General features: G+C 42.8%; 1 protein-coding gene across 1 annotated transcript in view; it reads right to left on the reverse strand.

The window, feature by feature from the left end:
• The window catches only part of TYR (tyrosinase), a 71,712-nt gene extending 60,706 nt beyond the window's left edge, over positions 1-11,006 (reverse strand). Inside the window, exon 1 of the mRNA XM_005304066.4 lies at positions 10,105-11,006. Within this exon, the coding sequence (XP_005304123.2) occupies positions 10,105-10,923 (819 nt within the window). The 5' untranslated portion in view covers positions 10,924-11,006. The remainder of the gene's footprint in view (positions 1-10,104) is intronic.
• Between the last annotated feature and the right edge of the window lie 450 nt (positions 11,007-11,456).

An 11,456-nucleotide genomic window follows, 5' to 3' on the forward strand; every position in this document is an offset into this window, starting at 1 on the left:
GCCACCCCTGAGATAGGCTCTAGAGAATTCCCAGCACAAGCAGTTCTAAAAACTGGGAGACAAGCCGAAGGCTATTAAAATAAGTCAGAAGCCAAAGAGAAAGTCGTTTGCTTTGCAGAAGGTAAGATGTGACTTTTGAACTTCCGAGCAGCAGAGAAAGGGAATCCTTGCTCTTTTCAGTTAGGCAAATTCATTTTATTTGTGTTTTTTAGTCCTATGTACTATGTGATGCGGTTTTACCAATGTTGTTAAAGCTAATGTCACTAGTGGGCACAGCTTGTATATGCCAATATTAATATCTAGTATGACCAAGTCATACTGAAATCAGAGGGGTAGCTGTGTTAGTCTGTATCCACAAAAACAACGAGGAGTCCAGTGGCACCTTTAAGACTAACAGATTTATTTGGGCATAAGTTTTCGTGGCTAAAAGACCCACTTCTTCAGATCCAGCTTATGCCCAAAAAAATCTGTTAGTCTTTAAGATGCCACCAGAGTCCTCGTTGTTCAAGTAGGGTCAGTAAATTATAGGGAGGAACGTTAAGAGAACACTTTCATGACAAACTGCTGCAAAATATAAAATATATGCAAATAATAATACTTAGCTCTTACAGAAGGGATTGAACAGGGCACATTCTATTTTATTAATTTTTTAAAAACCCTCTAAGTTAAAAGATTATTATTTAGGTTGCAAAGTCAAGAATTTTAAAGTTAGGAAATTCCAGATTTACCATTGACTGTTCAACCTTAATGATCCTAATGCACATGCCACAAGGGGAGAGACCATTTTTAATTAGATGATCACATGCTATTTTTTTCCACAGGATGGGACCCCTGCCTTATTCAGTGCACAAGATGGATGCACAAGGGGTCAGAATGAAGGTTATGCAGACAACAGTAAAATAGGCAAATCCTAACTTCAGCTGAGTATCTAGCCCATAGATTCATGGATCCAGCTTCTGCTCTCTGTGTAAAAATCAGGAGTAAATATAATGCAATAAAATGTGTGAAAAAGAATGGCGATGAAACAAATATCGGGCCTTCAGTGTTCAAGGTCAGGACTGCATGTTCTGGGGGGAGTAAAATCAAGGATGATCCAAGTTCAGGCACCACTTCTCAGAAAGAGACAGACAGATCTGGAGGAGCCCTAAAGATAAAGCGAACAGGTTTTTACAGATTATTGTTAGTATTATAGTAATGCCTGGAGGCCCCAACCAAAATCAGCGCCCCATTGTTTAAGGCCGTATAGAAACACCTAGTAAGAGACAGTCCTTGCTCCAAAGAGCTTCCTATCTAAATAGACAAGACAGCAAAAGATGGGAGAAAAGGAATTGTTGTATTCCCATTTTACTGAGCTGCAGAGAGATGTGACCTGCCCAAAATTCCATGGCAAATCTGTGGCTGATCTGGGAATCCAACTCAGATTCCTCAAGTCCCAGTCAGGTCCTTACACACACAAGACCATCCTTTCCTCTGGTCTTATTTTTGAAATGTATCAAACAAATTCATCTCTGATGTCCCTTCATTAACTTCAGTTAGGCCTTGTGTGTTAAAACTCATAGGGCTGCTGTTGGAGATAGGTATGTGTTGCCCTGCAATGGGTTTCATCCCAACACTGGATGGAACCGCACTGGAGTCCATGGGGCTCTGCAGGAGTCTGCCTGCACAGAGCAGCTTTTAGAATCACAACCTAGGAGGGTGAGAGAGAGAAACAGTCAAATCATAAATAAATTTAGGACACTCATATGCACTGGCATTTTTATCATTATTTTTTCTATAAATAGATAAAGTCCCAAATATTTCCATCTGCCTCTCAACCTAGCCATCATTACTTGGCTGGCTTCTTATATGCATTCCAGCAGAGGTGGGATGCTTATAAGAAATCACGTAGCACTGGGTCAAGAAATGTTGATTTAAGAAAAGAGAGTGAAAATGACTGTGACTTTCTATCTGTTTTGAGCCACAAATCAGACAATCTGGCCTTAAAATTAGACTGGGTGTCTTTCTAGCAATGGTATTTACTAGGTCAAACAAAAGTTACGAACCTAATGCAGAAATTGTTGGTTAGGTTCTGTGGCCTGTGTTATGTAGGAAGTCAGACTAGATGATCATAGTAGGCCTTTCTGGCCTTAAAATCTATGAAAAATGGGCCTTTGTCACCCCCTTTTCTCCTAATTCAAGATCAGGCCTCCCTTTTAAAAATTGCACTCCTGACGTTTTTCTCTTTTGGAACAAATTCATAATTCACATTGGACAATGCTCACTCCTGCAAACATTGCAAGGGCCCGATCCTCGGCAGGCATAAATCAGTGCAGCTCCATTGAAGTTGGTATGAACATGCACAGTAGCTGCATTTATATAAACAGTTAATAGATAGAGCGCCAGTAGATGGCACTCAAGAATATGCAGCATAGTTCCTGGGTTTAATAAAACTTCTTGTTGTGCTCTGGAAATGGGTTCCTTTGTAGAGCTCTTCATGTCATCTCTTAGCACAACTCAGTGAACTTTGCTAATTTGCACCAGCTGAGGAGCTGGCCCCAAGAAAAAGGGTCTGATTCTCCACACTTTCAAATGGAATATTAAGGTTAGGAAATATTTATAAAAGTTTGGTAGCATTTACTGTGACTCACACCTTTCTTTAAAGCTGTTGGTTTTTTACTGTAACCCTTAGGCCCTGATTCTGCAGTTGTCTCTGTGCAGACAGATCCCTACACCCATGTGGAACCAATTGTAGGACTTGGCGCCTTAGCCTTTCTTTAGCCTTGTTTTAAACTTTTGTAAATTGCTTATTTTCTTAACTGCAAATATTTCATTTTTTAATGCTGGCATTATTTGTGATACTTCTTTAAGGTTAAGCCAATGAGAACAGTGACATGCACTGCTTACAAACATCAAGCCAAAGATTTTATGTTAATTGTGATAAATATTTTCTCAAATACATGGGAAGCTGTTCAAATATATACCGATCTACACATTAAAGGGAGATTAAACTAACGGCTAGACTGAGCCTGTGCTCATTGCCTTCATTAGGGGGTGGTGCGTAACTCAGGGTACATCTACACTACAGGGGGGAGTCAATTTAAGATACGCAAATTCAGCTACGTGAATAGTGTAGCTGAATTCGATGCATCGCAGCCGACTTACCCCACTGTGAGGACGGTGGCAAAATCTACTTTTGCGGCTTCCTGTCGACGGCGCTTACTCCCACCTCCGCTGGTGGAGTAAGAGCGTCGATTCGGGGATCGATTGTCGCGTCCCCATGGGACGCGATAAATCGATCCCCAAGAGGTTGATTTCTACCCGCCGATTCAGGCGGGTAGTGTAGACCTAGCCTCAGCCTCACAAATCTTTCACTACTTCTGCCTGGCTCCCAGGGGATAATAATTCACACCACCTCTTTGCTAGGTATATATTACTGCACTTCCCTTCAGCTCCACTGGCCAACATATTGAGTGGAGAGAGCCCCTCCCCATCTGATTGCTTGGGAGTGGGACTGGGCATGCAGCCCCAACTATCATCTCACGCCTGAAATAAAGATGCGTGGAGGCTGCCCAGGGGTATGACTCTACATGGCTGCATTAGGGCCTGGCACGATCAGGTCTTCATTAGGTGGCATCCAAATGCAACTCACTCGCCAAACGTAAGGAGATGCAAGAAGAATCCGGAGCTATTGTGAAACAGAACAAGCTGAACTTTGGAGATCCTATGATAATGTACTGTCTTTAAAACCTTGCAAGGAACTCTGATAGAGATTATGCATATTTATACCCAAATAAGAGCACTTGAAGAGCTCTTTCTAACATTTGTGGGGCTGAAATATAGATTAGCAAATGGACTGAATAAAAGAAAAATTCTGAAGTAAAACTTCAGAGATTGTAAGAGACAACTCTACAAGGGCATAAGGTGACAAATTATCTTCAGTCTATGAATTTCTGACCCCTACTGCATATGCATAAATTAAAGGCGCTACTGAAAGTGACAAGACTGAAGCAAACCCAACCTCTATAAGGTATGTTCTCCATGTTCACTGAACTCTGGTTGAAATTCCTCCCTATGCAGGGGGCAGCCCAATGCCTGAGGACATCTTACCTCCCAACAGAGCTGGGGTTTGCTAGCATGGAATGGATATTATTGCAAATCACTGCCGAAAGATTCGTTCACTCTTGCTGGTATTTCCCTTCTGGTTTGCCAAGGTATGACGTTGTGCTGCTTTTCTGGCGCCAGGCCATGCCTCTTTGGTGTGGCCAACCTTGCACCCCAAATTCACACTGACTCAGTCTCCTACAGGTCAGATCTCTTTTCACTGAATTATTAGTGTGCATTAGCATTGATGAAAAACCTGACCTGGGAATTTCTAAACTTCTGATCATTTCTGTCATTGAGGTTATTTTTTTTACTAGGCCATTCTTTACAGCTGTTGCTACATATGCGGGGAACAAACTAGCAACTATAGGCCAAACTCTCCTCCCAGATGTGAATCCAAAATAAATCCAGTGAATGAAATCAGTGGGATTACTTTGGGTTTACAGCAATATAACCGATGGGAGAATCTGGCCCACGCTTCTTGTTTGGGGGCTTTCTTTCTATTCATTTCTTTGTGGCATATAGAGCCTAATCTCCATGGAACACAGCATGTAGATTCATTTCTGCTTGGCATGTAGATTCTAATCTCTCTGTAACACAGCATGTTTCAGACTTAAAATCTCTGTAAGTAGACAGCAAGGAGACTAATCTTCATGACCACCTGATTGACAGCTACTTGCTCGCAAACAGCTGTCAGGGTTTTATTTTTTTCTTTTGAAAATGAACCTGTGCTGCAGATATGGTCTTAAACTTATTGTGTTGTGAGCTGCAGTCAGAGGCATAAGCAGTTTCTGAGATATGGGTACCTGTGGCTAGGAAGTGGGGTTGGCTTCAGAGCCTGAGCCGCAACTTCAAAGTGCTGTCTATACAGGCATTTTTAGAGCACCACTGTGAGCCCTGCTTGCCCAAGTCTGTCAAACCGGCCTGGGAAGCTTGCTTTCACTTGCTCCAAAATGCGGTGTAGATATATCCCTTGGCTAGTGCCCTATACTCTGGAGCATCCTTCCTGTCCTGGTTTGGTCACAATAGCCAAATAAGCAGACAGCCCTGTACAAATATGTGAGATGAGATGTGAGGGTTTTTTTTTTTCTAAGCAAATATCTTTAAAATAATGCTTGCGATTTTATTCCAAATTTTTTTAAAAAATCTGCTTTAGTCTAAGAACACACACAAAAAAAGGCACAATAAATACTGGAGCAAAGGAGGATTGGCTCTTTTTTTCGTTTGGTGATTGGAGGTTTTTTTTTTTTTATTTACAAGTTTGGATGTGGGTAAAAATAGTGTTTGGAATGATGCCCTGGTGGCCCCCTTAATTATGCAGCCATCAATCCATCTCTGCGATGAATAGACTGTGCCCAGTCCTTAGTTAACGTGCCCGACTATCCAATTTGCACACCCCATGCAGGGGTTGCTCACCATTGCCGTCCCCGGGCACATCCAGGGTGGAAAAATACTACTGTACTGATTCAGCAGCATTTTATACACATTAGCACAGGTGTACATGTCTGCATGGAGTACCAGGGTAGTGGAGAATCGAGCCCAGAGTGAAGACCTTACATTGCTGTGACTGAAAGCAGAACTTAATTCAGTCTGGTCAATTACTTCCTCTAGGTCAATCTATTTTTCAAGGTGTCAGAGTACACCAGGCCCAATCCAATCTAGCTGCTTTTCATTACAGGAGTGGGACAAAGCAGCCAATACTAGTGACTCCGGCTAGAATTTATACTGTATTGCTTTATTTTGTCTGCAATGTACCTGGCACCCAAACCCAATCGAATCTAACGCTCAATCTCAATAAATGGAGCCAAATTCTGCTTTTACTTTCACCAGAGCGAATCCTTGGTAACTCCATAGACTTTAATAGAGTGACTCTAAATTTACCCCAGTGCACCAGAGAGCAGAATGTGGACCAGAAACATTCAAACAGGGCACAGTGCTTATTTCTATTAGCCAATATATTATCTTGAAGAACTAAAACCCCCCAAAATCACCTCTCCAACTTCCGTGCAAAGATTCTGATTTCTTTCTCCCTGGCCCTGGATTTGCATGCGATTGTATAGCTCAGTACAGCATTAATGAGTGCATATGGGTTTTATTTAAGACAAAGAAATCTAAACGCAATAGTTCAGCCATTACTTACAAACTCCTGCAAGGATAAGGTAAACTCTAGAGGAAAAAAACAACCATATTAGCTGTTCCTAACAGAAGCAGGAGTCAGAAGTCTTTCTTAGATGATAAACATGAGAAAAAAAAATGTGCACAGATAATTCACTCAACTAAGTGGTAGCAGTAGCATGCTGAAGAATAAAAGTGATTGGGGGGAGCTAGAATTTCAGCATGCAGGCATGGGTATCCATGTTGCCATAGCAACTTTGCAATGGAATAAAGTATTTTGCTCCTTTCTTTAGAAAGAGATGCTGTGCTACAAATAGGCACTTTACATTTTTTTTTAAAACAAATCCATAACAACTCCTTGAGTGTGCCACCGTGTCTTAATTTTCCTAATGCTGCAGAATCCACAGTCATTATTTTATTACATTTTGAAAGGGCATTGTGGATTTTAAAAGGACACTGTGATACTTCTTTATTTTAAAGTCATTTTTAGCTGTTTCTCTTCTCCTCTCTATCATTTAGATTACCCTATTAAAAGCCTGAATTCCTACACATCTCTCAACTCTCCACCCCCTTATTAGTTTGTCCTTTGTTATTTGAGTGGCAGTGCTTTGGCACTCAGCATAGACTGCACTAGATCTATGGCTGCCTTCCGGCTGAAGCGAAGACTGTTTGTTTCCTTGTAGTTTTATGGAATGAGATTCTGATTCTAGTGTCAGACTAAGGCACTCCATTGACTTCAGAGTTGCTCCATTGTAAGTAGAGCTGGTTGGGAATTTTCTGACAAATCTTTTTATGTCAGAAAATGGCAATTTATTGAAACCAAAACTTTCCATGAGAATGTATCTGTTGTGATACAACTTTTGTTGGGGAAAAAATGTTCAGGTCCAGCAGGGAGGGAGCAAATGACTCACCTGAGAATGGCCCAGTGGTTAAGGTGCTCACCTGGCATGAAGAAGACCTAGCTTCAAGTACCTATTCAATCTGATCAAAAGCAGGGACTTGAACTTGGACCTTTCACATCCTGGATGAGTGCCTAACCAATGAGCTATGGAGTCAGTATCCTATTTCTTTTCTTTTCTTTTTGGGGGGTATAAACCTTTAAAGATCTTGGTTTCATCCAAATGCAGACTGGAAAAAATGGTGGGGGTCTGGAATACCATTTTCTACCCATCTCTAATTTTAAGCCAGAGAAACATTTGGCCTCAGAGCTCCTAAAGCAGTGGTCTCAAATGTATTTGACCATGCCCCCCCTTCTTTCTGTCTATAGTCACTTATGTCCTCCCACAAGTGCATATACTATCACCCAGCTCTGAAGGCAGAGCAGAGAGCAGCAGCTGCTGGCCAGGCACTCAGCTCTGAAGCCAGCGCCACACCAGCAGCAGTGCAGAACTAAGGGTGGCAATGTGAAAATATCACATTGACAAATATCACTTTTCACAGCAGACTTAGCGCCCCATTGCCACCCTTACTTCTGCCCTGCTGCTGCCACCTCCCGGTGAGGGACTTGGGGGCGGGGAAAGGAGAGACCAAGCCTGGGCTGCCTTTTGGTGAGGGTTTGGGGGGGGCGAGGAAGGACAACCTGGGGTGGCGGGGCTCCGGCTGCTCCCTTTATCCCATCCCCTCCCCTCCCCTCCCGGCTGTGCATGGCCCTTCCGCACGAGCCCCAGCCGCCCCAGGGCTGACAGCCAGAGCTCTTAAAAAAAAAAAAAAGGCACACAGGTCACACCTCCCTCAACAGATTTCCATGCCTCCCTTGGGAGGCCTGCCCCATAGTTGGAGAACCACTGTACTAAAGGAACATCAATCTAACTTGTACCTTGACCACATGCTCCCCAAGTCAAACCATGATTCTACTATCTTGCCATTGTAGTTCAGGAGTAAATCCACTGACGTCAGTAAATTACACATGGATGTTAGAGGGGAATCAGAGCCATTGAATGCGAAGTCATAGTGGAATTGGTTTGAAAGTTTTAACAAATAGGCACTTTACAAAATATTACCAAGTGACTTACATGCCTAAACCCCATCTTCAAAAGTGACTTAAGAAATGTTGACAATGGGACTGTGAGGTGCTTTTGGAAGTTTTACCCCAAAACTAAACATTTTAAAAACACGCTGCATTCTCACCTTCCCTGCACTAGCACTTTTGTGCTCAAGGCATACAAAGACTTTATTTTGATGAGATTTGTCTGGTAAGAGAAGCTTTGCTTCATTTATAGGATATCTGAATGACAGCCAACCTGAAATGGTAAATTATAGAACACCACTGGTTTTTAAATGTACTGTAGCAAAGCTTTTATGTGCTCAGATACTACATTGATAGGGAAGCTATACATATCTAGCTATATCAGTCAGACCTTTGAAAGGGTAAGCAAAGCACCACTTACTGACCCCTCCTGCTTTGTAGGAAACAGTATTGCGTACATGTGGAGACAGCTAGAAACTTGCTAATCCTGTTATAATACCTGCACCCTGTTACTATTGACCTGTCCTCCAGTGTGCTATATATGTCTTAATTAGACTTCACACTCCACAGGACAGGCACAATAGGTCTGATTCTAGTTTCATTTACATCAGTTTCACATTGGTGCAACTGCATTGACTTCATGTTATTCCTGGTTTAGACCAGTGAGAAATCAGACGTGGGTCTGCTGTATTCTCTGGGTGAGATCCTGGCTCCACTGAAGTTAATGACAAAACGCCCACTGACTTCAGTGGTGCCAGGATTTCACCCCATGTGTTTAAGTGCCCCATGCACATATGGGACTATATACATAAAGTTCTGCAGGACTTCGCTAGTTTCACTTTTTGTTGGAATGAGAAAACCACACTCTGAGACAAATGACATCTTTCTATATATTGGACCAATTTCGGTACTTTTACAATTCTGAACTGGTGTCAATCCAGAGGAATTCCACGTAAATCAATACTCTGATTACGCTGCTGTAACTGAAAGGAGCCATGCATCAGTTCAAAATACAGGGCCAGATTCATTGGTATATTCTGCTACTTTGTGCTACTCTGGTGATGCAAAGCAGCCACAAATCCAGTTGACCAGGCTGGCGTTAGCCAAGTTTGTCTTTGTTTTGTGACACCAGAGCATCCCAGAGCTGCTGGAGCATATTGGTGAATTTGTCCGACAGTCCATTAAATCATGGAACAGATCCTCAGCTGGCGTAAATTGGTGTATCTCCAAGTAAGTCAAAAGAATAATGCCAGTTTGCACCAACTAAGGACCTAGCCTTTAAAACTTTAAACTCCAAAAGTGCATTGCACTAGGACACCACAATGTATATTGGATGCACTTCAGCTAGACAAATAAACAAGGCTTTATTGCTTTATAGATTCAGCTGAACTGTGTTTGAAATGTAGAAAGACTCTGAGTGCTAAATTCTTAGCCCATTTTAACAGGGAGATTAGCTTTTATTTTTCTTTTGAATAAATCACCGGACTTTATTTGGAAATGACTGCTGTTAACAGCATAGCCAATCCTTTTGGGTGCACTAAAGACTTTTCACTTTAAACTAGATAAGCTTAATTGGATAGTTTAAAAATCTTGGCTGGAAAAAGAGGTTGTGAGGGGGCAGGGGGTGGAAAGCCTTTCAGATTGCAAAGCACATTGATGACAACTCCGTGCCTTTGTTTCCATTGCTCAGACACTAACACTGCCATGAAGAGGCTGTGCGCCGGCGACTTGCATACAAATGCCCTACTTTCTCTTAGCTGGATGTCTCTATCCAGCACTGGTGCAATGTCATGTTATGCACCTTGCTTTAGGTGCAGTGATGCACCCAAAAGGTGATTTAGGATTTTTTTTTTCTTGCCACAAGTCGATTAGAATGTAATGTATCAGATCTCTTAGCATAAAGCCACTCTTCCAGTCCGCCCTCCCTGCCAGCCAGTCCTTACCTGCCATGAGGAGAAAAAGGATGCTGGGCTGAGTAACTGAGGGTTAGTGGGGTGTCTGCCTCCCATCAATTCGTCGGTGCAGACATCGCAGCCTTCGGCATCTCGCCAGTCCCAGTAAGGGATGGTGAAGTTCTCATCTCCTGTGATCTTCTGGATCTCATGTTCCCACAGCAGCAAGAACAGCCGATGCCAAGGTAGAAAACCTGGGGCTTCATGGGCAAAATCAATATCCCTCCATACGCTTGACCCACCTAGCAAGGTGTCATGAGAGACGTAGTAATGCATCCAGACAAAGAGGTCGTAAATGTTGATGTTCCTGAACATGGGGGTCGAGCCATTGTTCATCTGAGCATAGGTGCCACTGGCAATGACGTAGTCCTGGCTGGGGGTGTGCTTTGCCAAGTTGAGGTAGGCAAGGAACTTATTCTTCTCTCTGCTACTAAGCTGGAAGATGCTTCTTCTCATGAGCATCCTCCTATTGGCACAGTTGGGCCCTGAGAAGCCAAACCTGCACTCCCCGCAGTTGAATCCCATAAAGTTGCTGTTGCATTGGCATGTCCTGTTATAAAACACAGCAGGCCAGTCCTCTCTGTCGTCCACCCCTGTGAAGGGGAACTGCGGCCCGAGTGGGGCACGGGACAGAAGGATCTCCTGGCAGGAGCCCCTGCCAGAGAGTTCTCCACAAGGGGACCCGTCCCCAGCCCACAGTGGGCAACATTCCTTCCTCAGCAGGTTCTCTGAAGATGCACAGGCTCGGGGGAACTGCCCGGATGAAGGCTGTAGAATCCCCAGCAGGATACCCAGGGCCAAGAGACACATCTTCACACAACAGCAGGCAACCTTCAGTGCTGTGGCTCAGTGCATGAATAGATCTAACCCCTGCCACAGTCCTGCATATGAAAGAAATTTTTCCCCTCCAGTGGGAAAGTTTCACTCCTGACTTTTTTTTTTTTTTCCTTAACCGTGCACCCTTCAATCTCCTTCGCCATCTACTACACGTACACACAATTCTCTGTTAATCTGATTATCACATGTTCTGGGTGAAATCCAAGTGACTTATTTTCCCCTGGCCCTTTAGTGTTCAACATACACAGACTTATTATAAGCAGTTATCTTCTGCCTGTCACATGACCCTTTTCCTCTGGCAACTGTAGACCAAGTAAAACTTGGATACAGAAATAGTGACAGCCGTTTTAATTCCTTGTTTGCTTATGTGCATTAGAATAATGATTTGGTTTAAAAAAAAATAGACAAAGTCTGTTGAATTAAATAAGCATAGCAAATCTCTGGATTGAAATAAACTTTATTAATTTATTTTTAATCTATCCCCCTCAGTCTGAGACTCATAAAAT

This window comes from Chrysemys picta, chromosome 1 (assembly GCF_011386835.1).
Source record: "Chrysemys picta bellii isolate R12L10 chromosome 1, ASM1138683v2, whole genome shotgun sequence".
Classification (NCBI taxonomy): domain Eukaryota; kingdom Metazoa; phylum Chordata; order Testudines; family Emydidae; genus Chrysemys; species Chrysemys picta.